The sequence below is a fragment of the Cricetulus griseus genome, chromosome X (assembly GCF_003668045.3).
Source record: "Cricetulus griseus strain 17A/GY chromosome X, alternate assembly CriGri-PICRH-1.0, whole genome shotgun sequence".
NCBI classification, from domain to species: Eukaryota; Metazoa; Chordata; class Mammalia; order Rodentia; family Cricetidae; genus Cricetulus; species Cricetulus griseus.
The window spans coordinates 64686044-64708581 of NC_048604.1; the positions used below are offsets into that span (position 1 = coordinate 64686044).

Below are 22538 nucleotides of genomic sequence, written 5' to 3' on the forward strand. Positions count from 1 at the left end.
ATCCCAGCACTTGGGAGGCAAAGGCAGATGGATCTCTGTGAGTCTGAGGCCAGCTAGGTCTACAGAGTGCCAGAACAGGCTCTAAAGCAATACAGAGAAACCCTGTCTCGAAAAACAAAACAAAAAAAGAAAAGCATAAAGGGGAATGGATGGGGTGGGATATAGGTAGATTAGTATATCTTCTTGTGAACTACTTTAGCAACTATTAGCTATAGATAACTTAAATTGCTATAGATTGTATATTGTATATATTGTATATCAATTGTATATTGATACTTATTTAAAATTAATTTTGTATTCCTGTCTTGGATAATTTGCATAGTGTTTCAAACTTAAAAGTATATTTGTCATACTGTGTAGGCTCTTTTTTCTGTTTATAATGTTTTGCACAAAAATGTAAAATTATCTTTATCATATTGTATGTATGTATGTATGTTTCTTCATATGCTTAAGATATTTTGTATATTGATACAATTTAGGATATTTTTATCATTTTGCACTATACAGTTCTACCTCTTGTCAAAATATTTCATTTCTACCTCTGATCTAGAGATTTACATATATATGAGTATAGTTACAAATTTGAGGCCATTGTCCTTATGCTGCATATCTGTTTAAAGATTGTTTAAATTATGAGAAGTTTCAGTCAATAAGCAATATGTTTTTGAGAATTACAGATTATAGTTACCCATGCTTCTTATACCTAATGATGTTAGTCAAGTTCTCTATGTGCTCAGAGATGTACCCAACATAGATATTTGATCTTCAAACACTTCAAAGACCTATAGGATATGGCAGTTAAATGTTTTAATAATTTAGAACTCCGTTGACATGTGACACAATTGCTCCTGACAACACCAAGCTATTCCCGAGAGTATGATGAGCACCGAAGACACTCCATTTGGAATTCGTTTTCTTCTTAGCAATACTGGCCTTATGGGCAAAGAACTGCCACTGCCTCAACTGCTGACATTGAACACACTGTCTTAACTGGGTAAGCAGGAGATAACCACAAAGAGACTACTGCCCTTGGCAAGCCAGGATAGGGCAATCTTTCAAATTTTCCTGCTTCTGGGATGGTCTGTCAGATACTCTACGCCTTAGCTAAAGTTGGTTGCCCCGACGTTACTGTGAGACCTTGGGTGACTGTCCAGGTAGCCTTCTGTTTGTGTCATTTCTTGCACCTTTAGGAAGTCACCCACTTGCACTTACTGCTTACCCTAGTAATGTTATTTTCCTTCTCAGGACTTTCATGAGGTTGAAGACTCACAGCTAATATCCTCTCTTATTTTAGCTAGAGCATATTAGGTACAAGACTTAGACTTTCCAGATTAGGACAGCTATCAGAGTAATCTCTGTTATATGCCATTAACCTGGGACTGGGTATGTGTTTCTTGCTTAATGTTGTTCTTACTGGTTGTAAGTCTAAATTTGTGTATGCTTTCACTTTTCTTTCTCCTGGACTGTATTTGGTATTTGTTATCATTGTATATAGTTTTTGTATCAGACATAAAACCCTCTTATTTAGACAAAAAGGGGAAATGTAGTATAATATTGCTTTGCCAGTGAACTTGAGGTGGTGGCTACATCCTAGGGACGTGGCTTCAGGTGTGCAGATGTGACCCCCTTATAAGGAAGAGGAGGGGCTGGCTCACTTTTTGAGGTTGTGGTCAGAGCATCAGAAGGACAGAGACTATATCTTCAAGAGCAGGAACACCAAAGTTATTTACTATTATTTGTGTAAGTGCCTCCCTAATAAATACCTGTTTATCATTTATCTTGGGTCTTGTGGACTCATTTAAACCTTGCCTTCAGGAGAATTGCTGCAAATTCCAGGCCAGCCTAGGCTACACAGACCCTGTCTCAAAATAGATGCTGGAGGTTTGGCTCAGTGGTTAAGAGCACTGTCTGATCTTCCAGAAGATGCCAGATAAATTCCCAGTACTCACATACCAGCTCACAATGATCTGTAACTCCAGGCCCAGGGGATCAAATGCCATATTCTGGCCTGAAAGGCACTGTACACATATGGTACACATACATGAAGACAAAACACCCATACACAAAAATAATAAAATAAGAAAAGTTAAATAAAAAACAAACAAACAAAGGGCTTAGAAATGGCCACCAGCACGGAGATACACTAGTAATTATGATACACAGCTTAGGGATCTCTGCCTTACCACATACAATAGGGAAGAGGCCTAGACCAACTCAACATCACACCCACAACACTATCCAATACAAATGGTGATGATACCATGCAAACAAGTAGCAAGGTCTTTCCTAGATGTGGAGATCTCTTGCACTAGTCTCTCTACTTTTGTATGTCTGAAACACTTCACTTAAAGTAACTGTTCTTAGCTGGGTAAGATGCTTGTAATACTAGTACTTGGGAGATTGAAAGTAGTAGAATCAGCAGTTCAAGGATAGCCTTGGCTACATATCAAATTCATGGTCAGCCTGAGCTACATACACCATGTTTCAAACAAACAAAGAAAACCAAGAAAAAGATTCTTAGGAAAACCTCAAGCAACTGACAGGCAGGCTGGCCCCCACCTATACTCCTAGAACTCAGTTGGCTGAGACAGTTGAATCTCAAATTTGAGGCTAGTTTGAGCTATATAGTGAGTCCACAGCAAGACTGACTACCAAATAGATCCTGTGTCCCTAGCCACCCACAAAAAGAGAAATAATACCAAAAAAGACAGCCACAGGTGCCCCTTCTAGTGCTGGAGATGCTTTTTAACAGCCTGGACTTCAGCAGACATACAGTGCATGCTATAATCCCAGCATTCTGAAAGTGAGGAAAGAAGACTGATAGTTTGAGGTAAGACTAGGCCACATAGTGCCAGGCCACCCTATTTTACTTTTATTGTTTCAAAACCCCCAAATAAATAAAAGTGAAATAACCTGCTAGGATACAGGTTTGTGATAGAGCTCTTGCCTAACATGTTCAAGGCCCTAAATTCAAACTGCAGTACTGCCTTACAAAAGGTAAATAACCCGAACTTCAATTGCACCCACAGCACAATGAGAAACCTGATGATGCTTATAGAATGCTAAATAATAATACAGTATAATGCTTTAGATATTTCATATCAACTATAATCACAAAATAACCACCATGCTACAAAAGATAAAGAAAAACTCCTAGGTCATTCTCTGAGGTCATATATTTCCATCCAGCATGAAGTTAAAAGCAAATCTGGTCATGATCATATATAATTCTAGCACTTGGGAAGTTGAGGCAGGAGGATCCTAAGTTCAAAGTCATTTGGGGTAACATGGTCAGACCCTGTTTCAAATAAAAAGATAGAAATTAGAAATAATAAAAACCACACATATACAACCACAATAGAGTCCATATTTGAACAATATACTTTTTCTTTGCTGGTTTTTGTTTTTGAGACTAGGACTGATTGTGTTACCCAGGCTGGTCTTTAGACTCCTGAACTGAAGTGATCCTCCTGCCTCAATTATAACTGGCTTTTATTCTTTAAAACAGAATTAACTAGGCAAATTATTATTATTATATAGATTATTTAGTATCAGGTTAGCATTGTTACAGTCTCTCTCTCTCTCTTTTTTTTTTGGTCAAATGTATCAGTGTGATTGCTTCAATTCTGGTAACAGAAGTAATTCTTAACAGAATTATTGTTGATGGCATCTTACTAATTTACAGAGTAACTTACTTTAATGTGATGGATACCATTTTCTTTCCCAATCTTCTGTTCAATGGTCCGGACACAGGAAATACATGTCATTCCCTCAACAGAGATAGTGACTGAATTCACATCCATACTTGGCTCCATTTTGATGTCTTTACATTCCTGTTAGAGAAAATAAAACCATTAATTTATCCATGGAAATAATCTTTTTTTTTTTTTTTGGTTTTTTGAGACAGAGTTTCTCTGTGGCTTTGGAGGCTGTCCTGGAATTCACTCTTGTAGATCAGGTTGGTCTTGAACTCACAGAGATCCACCTGCCTCTGCCTCTTGAGTGCTGGGATTAAAGGCCTGCGCCACCAGAGCTGGCATGAAAATAATCTTTACTTACCTTACTTACTACATGCCTCCAATTGAAAATGTGATAATAATAAAATATGATCAGCATTTTTTACACTTATTGAGGAGAAAGTTTTAACCAACCTTTGATGAAGTAAAGGAAAGTAGCTTCTATGGCTAAGCTAATTTAAAATAAAGACATACAACACTCCAAGTAATAAAATTTTGGAACCAACAAGATGGCTTAGTTCCCAGAGTTCAAGCCCCCAGACCTACATCCACATGTAGACACACACATGTGCACACACATATAAATAAGCAAAATAGAAGAAATTTTAAAAATGTAACTTGTGCCAGGCGGTGGTGGCATACGCCTTTAATCCCAGCACTCAGGAGGCAGAGGCAGGCAGATCTCTGTGAGTTCGAGGCCAGCCTGGTCTATAAAGCTACACAGAGAAACCCTGTCTCGAAGAAACAAAAAAAATTTAACTTGCTTTTGTAAACTACTTTCCTGATTGTGAAACATGTTTACCACCTAATCTCATGAAATACTGGATGTAGACAGAAGAATCAAAGTTGCCCCAAATCCTCAGGCTATTCATACAGCTCTACATGATTTCTCCTGTCTGACCTCTCTGGTCTCCAACCACTCAGCACACCTGACTCTGCCTGTCACACTGCATACTAGGTGACTGCTACTCATGGCCTTTGGTTTAGCTATTCTCTTGGTTTGGGACTCCTCATTTTCAGAAATCTGTAGCTAATTTTCTGATCCCTTTTAACCTTTGTCATAAGGCCTATAATGATACCATGTTTAAAATAGCAACCTATAAACAAACCTTCAACACAAACATATCCTGATTTCCACTTACCTCTATTTTTTTTCTATAGACCCCCTGTCTCCTAATATGCAGGCCCATAATTTGTTTATTTATTCTGTTCGCTTTTTACCAAAGTTCTGCCTTCCTATAGTGCAGCAATTCTCAACCTGTGAGTTGTGGCTCTTTTGGGGGCCAAACAACCTATGCACAGGGGTCAACTAAGACCATTGGAAAACAGTTATTTACACTGCAATTCATAACAGTAGCAAAATTACAGTTATGCGTTAGCAATGAAAATAAATTTATGGTTGGGGTCACCATGGCATGAGAAACTGTACTAAAGGGTCATAGCTTTAGGAAGATTGAGTACCAATGTTTTTGTGGGTTTACAGCACATTCCAGACTCTTTGCTACTTACTCCCTTCAAGAAATGGAATTTAACTCTTTTCACCCTGAGTATGTCCTAGACTTGGTGATGCTTCCAATGAACAGATTATGATGGACATGACAACATGTTAATTTCCAAGACTAGCTCATAAAGTTCACTGTGAACTATGGGTGTGATGGTGTTTGACTGTTATCTCAGAATTTGGAAGGCTACAGCAGGAGGATGTCAAGATGGAGATTAGCCTGACCTACATAAAGAATCAAGGCCAGGCATCAGAGAGATAGCCTGGCACTGGTTGCTCTTCCTGGGGGCTTGGGTTTAATTACTAGCATCCATATAGTGCTCACACCCATTTGTAATTCAAGTTTCATGGGATCCAACACCCCTTCTGCTCTTCTTGACTACCAGGCACACACGTGGTACAAAGATATACACGAAGGCAAAAACCCCATGCATATAAAATAAAATATTTTAAAAAATAGTTCAAGACAGGCCTGGCATTGGTGATGCACAACTTAATCCAAGCACTCAGGAATCAGATACAGGTAGATCTCTGTGAGTTTGAGGCCAGCCTGGTCTACAGAGCGAGTTCTAGAACAGGCTCCAAAGCTACACCCTGTCTCAAAAAACAAAACAAAAAAAGAGGGAAGAGAATGTGTATTTGTTTATATATACACATGCAAATGTACACAAGAAAGTTCAGAGGACAACTGAGGGATTAGTTCTGTCCTTCCACCATGTGGGCTCCAGGGGATCAAACTCAGGACTTAAGGCTTGGTGGCAAGCCCCTTTATGTGGCCATCTTACTGGCCCCATGTATTCATTTTGAAACTGGGATGTAACTCACATACTAAGAAACTCAGTCTTTCAAGTGTTCCAATTCAGTCGTTTTGGGTACATTAAAAAGATGTACAACCACAACAATCACAATGGTTGCAGAACTTTTCCTTTTCCTCAAAAATGAAAACTCCAGGCTGACAAGATGGCTGAGCAGGTAAAGGTACCTACCACCAAGTCTGACAACGTAAATTCACCCATGAGACTCACACAGTGGAAGGAAAAACAGCAACTCCTCTAAGGTGATCTCTGACCTCCACTCACATACTCAGGCATATGCATAAGCACATATATATGCAAAATAATAAATAAAAGTAAAATGAAAAATCTCCACTGTCATTACCAGTTGCACCCATTCCCTTCTACTTAGTCCCTGAAAAATACTGATGGGCCGGGCATTGGTGGCACACGCCTTTAATCCCAGCACTCGGGAGACAGAGGCAGGCAGATCTCTGTGAGTTCAAGGCCAGCCTGGTCTATAGAGCAAATGCCAGGACAGGCTCCAAAGCTACACAGAGAAACCCTGTCTCAAAAAACCAAAAAAAAAAAAAAATACTGATGGACTTCCTATCTCTATAGATACACCTATACTAGTCATTTAATGTAAATGGATTTATTCAAAGTGTGGCTTTTTTATATCTAGATTCTAATAGTTGGCATATTTTTAAGGCACATCTACAAAGTTGCATATACTGACATTTCATTCTTTAATGTTCTTGAGGGTTTACACTAACGCATAAAAGCTTTTAATTTTATGAAGCCTATTTTGTCCATTGTTTTTGTTTCTTTTATTTGTGCTGGGGATCAAATCCAGGACTTGTACATGCTAAGCCAAGTGCTCTATCACTGATCTTCTCCCAAATACACCAAGTGACATTCTTATGCATGCAGATATGCAGTTCTCTCAGAACCATTTCAAAGCTTTATTGAGACATAGTTGACATTCATCTCACATACTTAAAGTATAAAATTCAACAGTTCTTAACATATGTAACCATTACCACAGTTAAGTTTAGAACATTTTTATCACCTCACAAAGAAACCCTATCCCCTTACTATTTCTCACTAACTCCTAAGCTCATCAGCCTCAGTGCTAGGCAACCACTTATCCAGTTTCTGTAGATACAGAATTCCTCTTCTAGTTATTTCATATTACTGGAATCATATAATATGCTATCTTTTGTGACCTGATTTCTTTCATTTTGCTTGTTTTCAATTTTAATCCATGTTGTAACACATACTAATACACCACTCCTCTTACAGTTGAATAAATGCACATTTTGATTATCTACTTGTTAGCTGATGGACATTTGAGTTATTTCCCCTTTTGGTTCTTATAAATACTGATGTTGTAAATGTTTGTATAAATTTTGTACTTTCAAAAAAATTGTGCTTTCATTTCCTTTACCTTTAGGTAATACTGAAGAGTGGACTTGCTGTGTTATATAACTCTGTTTAACTGTCTGAGGAACTGCCAGGGTATATTCCAAAGCAGCTGTGTCACTGTGAATTCCCATCAATAGTATATGAGAACTTCAGTTTCTTTACCTCCTCAGAGACACCGGTTGCTATCTGCTTCTTATTGTGTGTGTGAAGTGGGATTAGTTTTTTGTTTGTTTGTTTTTAAGACAAGGTCTTTCTCTCCCCTTCAGGATGGCTTTGAACTTGTAATCTTACTGCACCATCATCCTAAGAGCTGGGATTACAGATGGGGAACACCATGCCCTGGCTCTTTTTTCCTAGTCATTCTAGTACATAGGAAAAGAGACCTCATGGTCGTTTTGATTCAGATTGCCTAGTTACACATAATAATAAGCATCTTTTCATGGACTCAAACCATGAGCCAAATCAATCCTTCTTCAAGTTGCTTCCTGTCAGGTATTTTGTCAAATGATGAGAAAAGTAACTAATACAGGCCCCTATAACAAAACTAAATTCTCCTGGGATTCACATATTAGGGAGTTCAGAATAGAAAGTCTGAACATAAATGAAAATTACATTAATGCAACTGGATTTCCCACTACATTTTAATTTAAGTATGGAATATAAACTATGAATACATACGTTTTTATTTGATTTTCAAAATTCTATTTCAATTAGACCTCATACACAAAACTTTAGAGGATTTCATCTTCCTTTTACTGCATATATATACATATATATTTAACTGACTTTGTGATACATATTATATCCATCCTTAAAATTTTAAATGTCTTTAAAGTAAGTACAAAATCAAGACTATGCACTGCAACCTTGTACTGCATCCACGAAAATGACTTAGGAAAGAGCGCACAAGCAATTTCATATGGTATAAAAATGCAGACTTTGGAAAAATCACAATATCAAAGAGACAGATCTGGTACACAGCTATTAATAATGAGTGACTCTGAGACAAAAGCATTCAACAACACTGGAGGAAATAATTTCTACCTATTAAAATAGTTTAGCAACTCCCTAAACACAGACAGCAATGCTATTTCTACAAGAAGAGCAGCATTATGACTAGATCACCATTTGTGATACAAAACCCAACATGTACACAGCCCAAAGCTACTTCTTAAAGTTCATCACAGAAGTGCAAACATTAGTTTTAAATTCCTGTAAGGAATTTGGAGGTTTCTGGATTCTTAATAAATTATCATATAATAAAAATTCAATTCTCTCCAGGCATTGGTGGCACACACCTTTAATCCCAGCACTCAGGAGGCAGAGGCAGAGGCAGAGGCAGGTGGATCTCTGTGAGTTCTGGCCTACAGAGTGAGTTTCAGGACAGGCTCCAAAACAATACAGAGAAACCCTGTCTCGAAAAACCAAAAAAAAAAAAAATGAATATAGCAGAAGTCAACCTGTCCATCCCTCTGCTATTACCCTAGGGAGAGTCTCACAGATGTGCTTGAGAAAGCAATAAATGAGGTGGCTCACACCTATAATCTCAGCCCTTGGACGGCAGAGACAGAAGGACTGCCCTAAGTTTGAGACCAATCTGGTCTGCATACACAGTGAGTTTAACAACAATTAGGGCTATTTAGTGAGATTCTGTCAGAAAGAATAAAAAGGGGGGATTGAGAAAGAGAATGAGAATATGAACAAAAGTCTCACTGAAGCAGTCTTCCCTACAATTAACATTTTTGAAATATCCTAAATGTCCATAAGTGGATAAATGAAATACAGGTTTGTTATAATGCCGTGCTGGAGCATGATGCAGCAGTTAAAATTTGTGAACTAGAAAAGTGATTCTCAGTGCAAGAGACTTCACCACCAGTGGGACATTTTGCAATGTCTAGAGACATTGAGGTCAAAGGGGAGGATCATGGGCCTCTAGTGAATATAGGCCAGGAACAGCACAAAGCACTCTGTGATGGATAATGGAACCCATCATAAAAATGTATCTGGTCCCAAATAGCTTCATCACAGAGACTGAAAAACTCAGAAGTGCAGTCATGAGTAACAAGTAAATACCCAGAAACCCCAGAATTGAGGGAGAAATGTTTTAGAAGGATACAAAAATTTAAAAATCTAAAACATTTTCTGTTCTGTTTATATGTACACATATACAAGAAGAAGCAAAGGTTGGAAAAGGAGGAGTGTGACTGTAGAGGAGATCAAAAGGACAATTCACCTACTTAGGTGCTCCACTTCTTAGGCTGGATAGTGGACACATAAGTATGTTATAGGGTTTCCTCTTTCTATAGGCTTCTCATTACAGTTTTTTGTGGTTTTTAAGACAAGGTCTTGCTATGTATACCAGACTGACCTCGAATTCACTATGTAGCCCAGGCCCCAAACTCACAGAAATATCCTCTTCTTCAAGCCCCCCAAGTGCTGGGACTACAAGCATGCAATACTCTACTCTGCCTGACTCCCAACTGGCATTTTTTCCTCTTGAGACAGGGTCTTATGTATCCCAGGCTAGCCTCAGACTCACAGGTTGTCTCTGTCTCCCAAGTATTAGGAGTATAAGCATGAAATAGCACACTTGACTCCTTACTATGTATTTTTTTTTTCTTGAGCACAGTCTTATTATTTAGCCTAGGCTGGCCTCAAACTCATGATGCTCCTGCCTCAGACTATCAATACAATGATTTTTAAACATAGGATCTCATGTAGTCCCAGCTGCCTGGAATTCAGAAATCCTCTTGCTTCTGCCTCCTGAGTTCTGGGATTAAAGGGGTGAACCAATATGCCTGGCCCTATTATGATTTTTACAGACAAATAAAAGGCTTTAAGAGAAAACAGTGAAGAGGATGTACAGAATGTATAGAATTAGAAGTTACCAACACTGAAATAACTTAGTGAGATTAACAATTAGTGAGATAATTAACAATTAACTCAAACATATAAATAGTACAAATCACCCACTTCTATAACACCAGAGCTATACAAATACACCTACTTTGTTAAATTAGAAAAATGTCTGTTTAGTTAAACAAATGGGTAATTTCTAGCTATGCAAACAACATTGAACTAGTTGCCTTCAAGGTTGCTACACAATATCTCCAAATCGACTTAAATTTTTCCTACCCATTTGCTTTCACTGGAAATTACTACCACTCCAATGTAAACAGACAGAAAAGGCACTACCCTCTGTTATTATATATAACACATCACTTTCTTTTAAATTGTGTAAGCTTTCAAAATGAAAATTAATCCTACTACTTAATCTGTTTTCAAAATATTGAGTGCTAAATTTCTTTCGTCAGACAACTGTTATTACAGAAGGACTAGGATTCCAGATGAAACAGGTGGAGTATGTAGGTAATATGTTTTAAAACATAATTGTTCTTTTCATGTGGCTATTCCTACAAGATTAGGAGTCAGCACTAAAAGAAATATTAATAAGGTCAAAACAGCATAGAACATTTATTTTACTGGTCATTTTTATGACTCCCACACTAGTCAGAGCATCTATAAATAATCAGCCATGCAACAGCAATACTTGTACCTCAGATTCCTACAGTATTGCATAGCTGAAAATCTTCACATACATCTCTCAGCAATCCTGCTACATATTTTAGTTCCTTTAAAATAAAGGAACTAAAGCTCAGATGCAGCCATACTCACACAGACAAGTCAGGGTTAATCATAGCATCAAAATGATTAATTTAATAGGGCAACATTTGCAAAAGCCATAAAGCAAAACCAGACAAAGATGAAGCAATGTGGAAAAATGCTTACAAAATATTAGTGCCCTGCAAAGAAAACAGATGAAGACAGGCTCCCCAGAAATTGATAAATATTCCTGAGGTATCTATGAATCTTTCTATCACAAACTAAACAACTGGTGCCATGCCAGTAAGACTAGAGGGAGAGCACATGTTTCCAGTGAGTGTGAAACTTTTTTGCTTTAGATAGGGTGACCTCAAGAAAGCAGGAGAAAATCATATTGACCTATTTTATATCATGAAAGAATCAGCCACTTTTCAACCCCTTTATGACTTAAATATGGACTTAATGTGAGCCTTAGATTCTAAAAAAGATAGGTGGTTAGAATATATGCCTTAGATTCTAAAAAAGATAGGTGGTTGGAATATATGCTTCCCAGCAAAACAATCACTTGATTCAAGCTTGTCAGATACAACTTGTAAGCAAATTAAAGACTTCCTATAATTATAGATTTTTTTCATTGTTTTTCAGGTCTGAGGACCTCACTATTAATCAACACAGCTAGTCCCCAATGCAGCTTTCTTCATGAGGGAACATCTTCTTTAAAATTTTAGTTCTAAGACAAGGCAGTATCCTAAATCATGCATGCAAAAATATTAAATACACATGAAAATAATAATAATAATAATAATAAATAATGCTGTCAAAATTTAACTATTCATATAAAGTTGAAAAAAACCTATGTTTCGTATTTGTTGGTTGGTTTTCAAGAAGTATAAAAATATAATAGAGCCAAGTGTAGTGGTGCACACCTTTAATCCCAGCACTTGGGAGGCAGTGAGGCAGGCTAGATCTCTGAGGCCAGCCTAGTCTACAGAGCAAGTTCCAGGGCAGCCAGGGCAGTTACACAGAAAAACACTGTCTCAACAAAAAAATAAAAAAAAAGAAAGAAAGAAGCCTTTTGATACTACTGCTCAGGGATGATTACAGAAGATGGGAATGGAAAGACTGTAAGGGCCAGAGGAACGGGAAGTTTGCCATAAAATTGTGTCTTCTAGAAATGTCAGAGAAGCTACATCCATAAAGTCTCATCAACATGGCTGCCTAAACAAGAACTGAACAGGAATGACACCAATAGACATGCCAAAGTGGACAGAGGAAGGCCCATGAGGTCTCAACCCTACACAAAGCATTACAGGCAACTAAAGAATGCTGAGACTGGGAGAAAAGTTTTCCCCAGGGAAGAGCACACAAGTTGGTTATATAATACCAAATGGACAGTCCTGAAAACATACATACAAGTGACATTATACAGACTGAGCAGTTTGTATTTATATAACTAGTAACACAAAAAAAAATTAAAGAAAGAGGTCATGGGCTGGGCGGTGGTGGCATGCATTTAATTCCAGCACTTGGGAGGCAGAGACAGGAGGATCTCCATGAATTTGAGGCCAGCCTGGTCTACAGAGTAAGTGCCAAGACAAGCTCCAAAGCTACACAGAGAAACCCTACCTCAAAAAGCCAAAAAAGAAAAACAGAGAAACCCTACCTCAAAAAGCCAAAAAAGAAAAAAGAAAACAAAACAAAAGAAAGAGGCCATGATTTAAATGAGAACAAAGGGGCACATGGAAGAACTAAAAGCAATAAAGAGAAAGGGGAGTGTTGTAATTATATTATATGCTCAAAGAATAAAAAAATATTTTAGAGCATTTTTATTTTATTTTATTTTATTTTATTAGTTCAAATTAGGAACAAGCTTGCTTCACATGTCAATCCCTTCTCCCACTCCCTCCCCTCCCCCCAACATCCCACCTGCCCCTAGCCATCCCCCCTCCACTCCCCAGGCAGGGTAAGGCCCTCAAAAGGGGCTCCCCAAAGTCTACCACATCATCCTGGGCCAGGCCTAGGCCCTTCCCCATGTGTCTAGGCCAAGAGAGCATCCCTTCACATGGGATGGGCTCTCAAAATCCCTTCTTTTTTTAAAGACCTTACATATTTAATACAGTGCGTTACCCCTGTACAAATGGAAAAAAATTAAGTTCAACATTTCTAGACCAATATGGCTGTTAATGCCAACTTAGAGCATTTTTTGAACCCTGGGTTTTGTGCTTGAAAGGCATATGTTCTACAACTGAGCTATAGACCCAACCTTGATGGTACTAATTATTTAAAAGTCTTGAGCTGAAGAAAAGATTCAACAATTAAAAGCTTGGCTGTTCTTCCAAAGGAGCTGGGTTCAATTCCCAGCATCCACATGGTGGCTCATAAACACCTATTATAACTTCAGTTCCAGAGAATCTGATGCTCTTTTCTGGCCTCCACAGGCACCAGATATGCAAATGGTATACATAGAGATAGACAGACAGACAGACAGACAGACAGACAGACAGACAGACAGACAGACAAGTAGATAGCACAAATTTAATCCCAGCACTTAGGAGGCATATGGGTAGGTGGATCTCTCTGAGTTTGAGGACAGCCAGGGCTACATATTGAGACTCTGCCTCAATACAACAACAAAACAATTTAAATCAGGTAAATGGGGCTAGAGACGATAGTTCAGTGGATAAATGCTTGTTGCACAAACTTGAAGACCTGAACCCACAGCATCCAAGTTAAACCACCAAGCATGCCCAACATGGTAACCCAGTCCTTCAATCCCATTGATTCTGGAGGCAGAGACAGGCAGATCTCTGTAAATTCAAGGCCAGCATATTCTACATAGAACATTTCAGGCCAGTAGGGACTACACAGTGAGAGACAGGGGAAGAAGGCAAGCACAGTGATGTTCACTTGTAATCCCATTATTGGAGAGGCAGAAATCTCTGTCTGACTCTCACTGGCCAAACAGCTTAGCCTCATCAGCAAGGCTCAGATCCCAGTGAGACACTGTCTCAAACAACAAAGTATAAAGAGCCTAAGGAACAGCACTCCAAGTTGAAGTCTGACCTCCATATCTCAAAAGATGTGAAAAGATGTTCTTCCTAGCATTCTGGAGGTTGAAGCAAGAAGATGCTGAGCTTGAGGGCAACTCTACCTCCACAACCAGACCCTGTCTCAAAAATGTTTTGCTGCCTCCTTAATTTACAGGACAATGTAAATGATCAGTAGGAGGCCAGAAATCTTTATTTTTTTCCTAGCACAAGGACCCAAAACTGAAGAGGATGATGCAAATGTCTATGAAGCAAGCTCCTTTGGAATTCCAATAAATACATGGAATAATTTTAACAATTCCATAAAATATTCATAGGTCATGTGTGGGCATGCTCTCCTGTAGGTGCACATATGGAGGCATGAAATCTACTGTAGTTATCATCTATCACTAGCCATCATAATTTTTGAAGACAAGATCTCTCATTGAACCTATGACCACTATCTTGGTTAGGCTAATTAGCCAGCAAGCTTCCAGGATCCTCTGGTCTGTATCCCAGAACTGAGGTTACAAGAACATGCCACCATGGCTGGCGTTTCTGTGGGTTCATGGGATCCAAATTCAGGTCTTTATGCTTCCACAGCAAACACTTTACTCAGTGAACCACTGCTCCAGCCCCTATAACTAGATAAAAAATATCTGAACAGAAAAACTGAACATCAAGAGTCAGAAGGAAGAAAAATAAATTCTACAAAAGATGAACTGAAGAATGAAAACCAATTTAATAGTGTGCAATAGTCATATGAAAGCTAGTGGAAGGAGCTAACTCAGTTTTTTTGGAGACAATGATAGGTTTGCATGTTCTGTTTAACCAAATAATATTGATGTCATGCCTTAAAAGGAGGACAGGCCTGGCTGCAGAATGATATAGTGGGAAGGCTGAAGAACTCATCAACCAGCTTTTTAACAGCCAAGATAGAAGGTGAAATTCAAAATAGAAGGAGGAGAGGGGAGAAGAGGGAAGGAGGAAGAAGGAGAAGAGGAGGAGGGGGAAGAAGAAGAAACTGAAACTAGATGAGGACTTGAAACAAAAAGCTACATGGAACATGAGAGTTCTTTTTTTTTTCCAAGACGGGGTTTCTCTGTAGCTTTGGAGGTTGTCCTACAACTTGCTCAGTAGACCAGATTGGCCTCAAGCACACAGAGATCCTCCTGCCTCTGCCTCCTGAGTGCTGGGATTAAAGGTGTGTGCCACCACCATCCGGCAGGTAACATGAGTGTTCTTAAGACATCTGTAGACTGGTGTGCTTAGCTTACCAAAAATATTTCTCTACTTATACATATATAGTATAAAATCAATTTTGTTTTTCATCTCTTCGGTATATCATAGCCTGTGAGGGCCTTCTTGTCTGCCCTTGGCATGACTGCATTTTTTCTAGAATTAGGGGGTGTGTGAATATGTGGGTGTGTGAGAGGAAGAGAGGTATTGTATCTGTGTGGGTGCATACATATATACATATGTGTGGAGAACAGAGGTTAACATCAGACGTTTTTTTCAATCTCTTTGCACCTTATTTTTTTGTGACAGGGTTTTTCTCTCTGGACCAGAAAGCTCAATGATTCAGCAAGGTAGGATGTCTGGCCGATGAGCTCCAAAGATATGCTTGGCTTTGCCTATAGCACTGAGATTATAAACACATGCTACCTGGCTCTTATATGTACACAAAGCACTCCACCTAACCAAGTGTAGTAGCACACACCTTTAGTTCCAGCACTCAAGAGGCAGAGATCTCTGAGTCTGAGGTCAGCCTGGTCTACAGAGTGAACTCCAGGATAGCCAAGGCTACACAAAGAAACCTTGTCTCAAAAAGAAAACAGAAAGCACTCCACATGAAGTACTGGGTTTGATTCCTAGCACTGCATATACCAACTGGGCATGGTGGAGCATGTCCTTAACTCCAGCACTAGGGAAGTGGAGTCAGGAGGATTAAAGCCCATCCTTGAGTACATAATGAGTTTGAGGCCAGCCTAGACTACATGACCTTGCCTTAAAAAGAGAGAGAAAATATAACGGTTGTCTATAATGCATTAGTCATAAATACAAAAATTCCCAATTATTACTAACTTTATAACATTTCACCAGTGGCAGAAGTCCCAAGAAAGCCAGTGCTAGTGAAAAAGTCCTTACCACTCTCTTCCCAGGGTGTGACTTTGTTCTGTTCTAGCTTCATTGGTTTCTCAAGCAAGGTTAGCTGACCATTCTTTCTGTTGATTCTGTAAGCAATCTAATCACCCACCAATACATTCCTATTTCTGGTTAGGTGAGTGAGCACTGTTTTATGTTGCTGCAAACAAGAACCAAGAACATGTGCAGTAAATAGCATGTGGTCATTACAAACAAGGATGTAGGTCTATACTTTCATGCAGGAAAAATGTTCAGGATACATGAAGTGGGAAAAAGCAAATTTCACTCTGCTAAAAGTTCTCTTAAGCAACCTCCATTAATTTAGTGGATGGCCTGGCTTCCATCACCAAAATGTTCAGGTTTCCATAGTGTGCTTAAGCCCCATAGTGTGCACAGGCCTCAATCCATCAGAACTGTCAGCACAGTAACAATTAGTTCTTTCTGACCTTCAAGCTCTTTGTGCCCACTGGCTTTCTCAACTGTGCAGTTTAATAAAATATTATGTAAACTGTTAAAATAACATAAAAGAGATTTTTCTCCCTATGAAAACTAAGGCGAATGCTTTAGAATCAGTTGGTGAATAGTAAAGTCATTGCCTAAATATCTGTACAAAGATCAACTTTACAATCTGGAAGAATTCTGACATCTTAAATTTGCTTACTTTTAGTACAGCAGTTCTCAAACTATGGGTTTTGATCCCTTTGGCAAACCTCTATCTCCAAAAATATTTAATTATGATTCCTAACAGTAGCAAAATTACAGATATGAAGTAGAAATGAAAATAATTTTGTGGTTGGGGGTCACCACAACATGAGGAACAGTATTAAATGGTCACAGCATTAGGAGGGTTGTTTTAATAAAACCAGGTTCAGTCCCAGAACACACATAGTGGCTCACAAACTTTTTTGTTTTTGTTTTTGTTTTTGAGACAGGGTTCTATGTGGAGCTTTGGAGCCTGTCCTGGAACTCACTCTGAAGACCAGGCTGGTCTTGAACTCACAGAGATCTGCCTGCCTCTGCCTCCTGAGTGCTGGGATTAAAGGCCTGTGCCACCACCATCCAGCTCAGCAACTTTTATAACTCAGTCCTAAGAGATCTGATGCCCTCTTTTGGCTTGCCTAGAAACCAGGCACGCACATGGTGCACAGACATACATGCAGGCAAAACACAGAAAATAAAATAAGTAAAATAAAATAAAAACTAAAACATTTTAAAAAGAAAAATAAAGATTTCTAAAGAATCCTTACACAGAGAAAAGGCCTTGGCCCTACATATAAACATTTTTAAATGAACGAATGAATGTTTTAGGGTTTTAAAAAATAACTAGGCTTAGCTAGGCACTTTGGCACATTCCTGTAATTCCTACACTTGGAAGGTAAAGGCAGAAGGATCAAGAATCCAAGGTCAATCAGAGCTATACTGTATGTTCCAGGTCACCCTAGGCTACATTATATTTCTTTTTTTTTGTCAGTTGTTTTTTCCTCAATTTTTTATTTAAATTAGAAACAAGATTATTTTACATGTCAACCCAGTTCCCTTTCCCTCCCCTCCTCCCCTACCCCCCACTAACACCCTACTTATCCCATACCCTTTCTGCTCCCTGGGGAGGGTCAGGCCTTCCATGGGGGGTCTTCAGAGACTATCATATCCTTTGGGATAGGGCCTAGGCCCTCCCCCATGTGTCTAGGATGAGGGAGTATCCTTCTATGTGGAACAAGCTCCCAAAGTCCATTCCTATGCTAGGGATAAGTACTGATCCACTACAAGAGGCCCCATAGATTTTTGAGGCCTCCTCACTGACACCCACATTCATGGGGTCTGAATCAGTTCCATGCTGGTTTCCCAGCTATCAGTCTGGGGACAACATCCTTAGCCATCAGGGAAATGTATATCAAAACAACTCTGAGATACCATCTTACTCCTGTTAGAATGGCTAAAATCAAAAACACCAATGACAGTTCATGCTGGAGAGGATGTGGAGAAAGGGGAACACTTCTCCACTGCTGGTGGGAGTGCCAACTTGTACAGCCACTTTGGAAATCAGTATGGCGATTCCTCAGGAAAATGGGAATCAGTCTACCACAAGATCCAGCAATTCCACTCCTAGGCATATACCCAAAAGATGCACATTCATACAATAAGGACATCTGTTCAATGATGTTCATCACAGCATTATTTGTAATAGCCAGAAACTGGAAGCAACCTAGACGCCCCTCAAGTGAAGAATGGATAAAGAAAATGTGGTACATTTACATTATATTTCAAAATGGGAAAATCTTAGTGCTAGTAAGATGGCTCAGCAGTTAAGAGCATTTACTACTGCTCTTGCAAAGGACCCTACTTCTCTTTCCAGCACCCACATGGTTGCTCAAAACCATTCAGAGTACCCAAAAGTAAAACGATGTTCCTCATATACAGGTTTTGATGATATTTGTTCTTTCCCTAAAAATATTCATTGCCAGGCGTTGGTGGCTCAAGCCTTTAATCTCAGCACTCAGGAGGCAGAGGCAAGCAGATCTCTGTGAGTTCAAGGCCAGCCTGGTCTACAAGAGCTAGTTCCAGGACAGCCTCCAAAGCCACAGAGAAACCCTGTCTCGAAAAACCAAAAACATTAAAAATATTTATAGGCTGAAGTAAAAATTCTATTTCCCAATAATAAAACAGTGCTAAGATACAAATAAGATTTATGTGTATAATTTAGTGACATTAAATACATTCACCTTGTTATGTAATGGCCACCACTATCTATCTCTAGAACCTTTTCATCATTTCAAATTAAAACCCCTTACCCACAAAGCAGTAAGTTCCCATTCCTCCTCCATCCTGTCCCTGGTAATCAATCAATGTTCTAATTTATATCTCTATGAATCTGACCACTCTCAGCTACCTCATATAAGTATAATCAAACATTATTTGTGTTTTTGTGGCTGGCTTCTTTCATCTAGTATGTGTTGACACATCCATGTGCCACATGTTAAAATTTAGCTTCTTTTTAGAGATGAAAACACACACACACACACACACACACACACACACACACACACACACACACCACACACAACAGTGCTCCACTGTATATCTACACACCACAATATCCATTTATCAGAGAAAGCCAGTACCACAGAAGAAGTCCTCACCAGAATGTTTAAGGTGTGACCTTGTTTGCTCTGTTTTATCCTCTTTGGGTTATTGCTCATTTTCTAGATCTGCCTGACCATCCTTCCTGTTGACTCTATAAGCAATCTAATAGCCTACCAATAAATTCTCTTTGGGTCATGTGAGTCAAAACAATTTGGGTTAGATGAGTCAAAACATTGTGCTCCTCCCACCTTTAAACTATTGTACATAATGCTATAATGAATTGTTGTGTATAAATATCTATTCAAATCTCTGTTTTAACTTGTTTGGTGTATGTCCAGAATGAGAATTGATGAATCATGTGGTAACTGTGTTTATTTTTTAAGGACCCCCCTATACTGTTTTCTAACATGACTCGGCCATAATACATGTTACCAAAAATGCACAAGGGTTCTGGCTTCTCTATATCCTCTCAACAGTTATTATATTCTGGATGTCAAGTAACACTCTTTGGTTTTACATCTCAGAAATGTCAAAGAAAAATGAACAATCAAAAGTAAAATATGACTGGGCATGGTAGCACATGCCTTTAATCTTAGCACTCTGAGTTCAAAGCAGACTAGCCTAGTCTGTTGAGACCTGCGGACCCCCCCCTCCCCGACGATGGGCGGGGCAGGCACAGTGGTGTGGCCACTTCATCGTTTTACCTCACTCATGGGGCTGTGTAAAGAGTCAGTACGTATGTGCAAGTTTCCCCTTTTAAGTGAGCACCTCCACGTGTTCGGTCCCTTCCCCCTTCTTCCTCTTTGCTTGCTTTCCCCCTCTCTCTCTCATCTCTCTCTCTCTGTCTCTCTCTGTCTCTCTCTCTCTCTCTCTCTCTCTGTCTCTCTCTCTCCCACCCCTCCCCCTGTAATAAACTCTATGGTAAATGTATCTCCTGTTTCGTATTCTATTGTGCCAGTTCCATCTCTATAGCTTGACTTTCTTTCTAATTTAAGCAAAAGAACAACATAGTCTATATAGTCTATATAATGAGTTCCAGGTCAGCCAGATCTACACAGAGGAACCCTGTGTTTAAAAAAAAAAGAACTAAAATATGAATAAAACACAAAGATGCATATTTGATTATTAGTCATTTTCTTTCTTATACAATATACTATAAATACAAATGGAACTTCATTTGTAATGTAGTTTATAATTTTTCTTGGTATATTTTAGCTTATTTGAAATATGGCCTCTATGTAGTTTGGGCTACCTGAAACTTGTAATGTAGTCAGTCCCAAGCTGGCCTTGACTTTGTAATCCTCCTGCCTCAGCCTCCCTAGGGCTGGAATTACAGATGTGCACCACTACAAACACCTTATTACAGTTTAAATATGAAATATAATAATAATAGCTTTGAATTCTAGTTCATAAATGATTAGTTTAATGAGTTAGTACAAATAATTTGGAATGAGATCAAAAGGATCAGGATAAAAAGACAAACAAATGGTCATTAGTAAGTGGCCCAGGCTTTGTAGAGTACTTATTTTCACAGTGGATATAAAAAAACTGAAATGCTATGAATTTTCTTTCTACTAGTTCAAATGTCTAGCTTGCATTTAGATTTAAAAAAAACATTTCTCTAAAGGTTCTTCTAAAATCTAAATACAAATAAAGTAGTAAAAACAATATTGTGCTTTCAGCACTAGAAAACAATAGCCAAGTAATAATGAAGTAGTATTGACCATGAGTACAGCAAAGTAAACAGACTAAGATGATATAGACAATATCTAGAATCTACAAACTATTAACTTATTACCCTTAGCAATCTGTTGTATATGTTACAAACAGCAATTCACATACAAAGCCAAACCCATTAGAATAGCAGCAGATTTATCAACAGAAACTAAAATCCAGGAGAACATTTAATGATATACTTCAAGCTCAGAAAGAAAATTACTACCAAACAAGATTAGCATACCCAGAAGAAGTATTCTAATGAAGGAAAACTAAAAAGCTGTCACAATTGGCTAGGTGTGGTAGCACACTCCTTTAATTCCAGCACTAAAGAGCCAGAAGCAGGGGAATCTCTATGAGTTCAAAGACAGCCTGGTTTATATATAGAGTTCCAGGACAGCAAGGGATACATAGTAAAACCCTGTCTTTAAAAAACAGCTTCCATGATAAACAAAATAAAGGAATTATAACCACTAAACCAGCACTTTGGAAGATATTTGAAAAGAAAAAGAAATACATCCATGCAGGCAGACACATGAAAATGACAAAACAATAAAATGATAGAAGTTAATACATACCTTACAATAATACCTCTGAGTGTTAATGGTCTGAATTTTCCAGTCAAAAGACACAGACCAGTAAACTAGTTAAAAATATAGGCAAAAATATATATTGTCTCTAATAAATACCTCACTGGCAAAGATATATACACAGCTTTAGAGTGAAAAGGCTGAAAAAGATGCTCCAAGCAAGTCGAGCTCAAACAGGTATACTAAATAATCTAACAAGGTGAAACTCAATCCAAAATTAGTAAGAAGAAATAAATTAAATTTAAAAGTTCATATCATCAAGGAAACAATCTAACAAGAGGAGGCAACAAGTCTAAATATATACACATCAAATACTAGCACACCCAATTTCATAAAAACAAACACTAGATAGAAATGCACAGATTGACTACAACACAGTACAAGTATGTGGCTTCAGTGTTCCACTTCTACCAATAGACAGGTAATGCAGGCCAAAAAACTTAATAAACACTCAAGTTAAATGACACTAGATCAAATGGATTTAACAGACATTTACAGAATTTATCTCAACAGCTACAGAATATACAGTTTTCACAGGAGCCCATGGAACTTTTTTAAAAACATGATTAGGAGGTATGTCACTGGAAGTGGGCTTTGAGGTTTAAAAAGCCCATACCAATCTCTCCCTCTTTCTGCTTGCAACCTGAAAGTCTCAATATAAAACCCTCAGCTACTTACTTCCCCAGCACCAAGTCTGCATGCCTGTCTGCCTGTCTGCCTGCCACCCTGATGATAACAGATTAGCCTTAAACTGAAAGCAAGCCCAAAATTAAATGCTTTCTCTTACAAGTTGTCTTAATCATATCCTCTAGTCACTGCAATAGAACAGTAACTAAGTACTTATAAAAAAGCTTTTAGAAGGGGGCAGGGGTCAACACTAGAATTGAATTTTATTCTTAACTACATTGACCCTGTAGAATTGAAGATGAAACCATGTA

The 22538-nt window shown here is 38.5% G+C and overlaps 1 protein-coding gene across 4 annotated transcripts in view; it reads right to left on the reverse strand.

Annotated features, from left to right (window-relative positions):
* The window catches only part of Atp7a (ATPase copper transporting alpha), a 118238-nt gene that overhangs the window by 65090 nt on the left and 30610 nt on the right, over positions 1 to 22538 (reverse strand). For 3 of the 4 annotated variants that reach the window (XM_027432881.2, XM_027432878.2, XM_027432879.2), the window contains one exon: positions 3696 to 3833. In XM_027432881.2, coding sequence (XP_027288682.1) covers positions 3696 to 3815 — 120 coding nt within the window. In that variant the 5' untranslated portion in view covers positions 3816 to 3833. Of the gene's footprint in view, positions 1 to 3695; positions 3834 to 16216; positions 16342 to 22538 lie in introns of those variants that run through there. The other variant, XM_027432880.2, reaches the window with a different exon arrangement.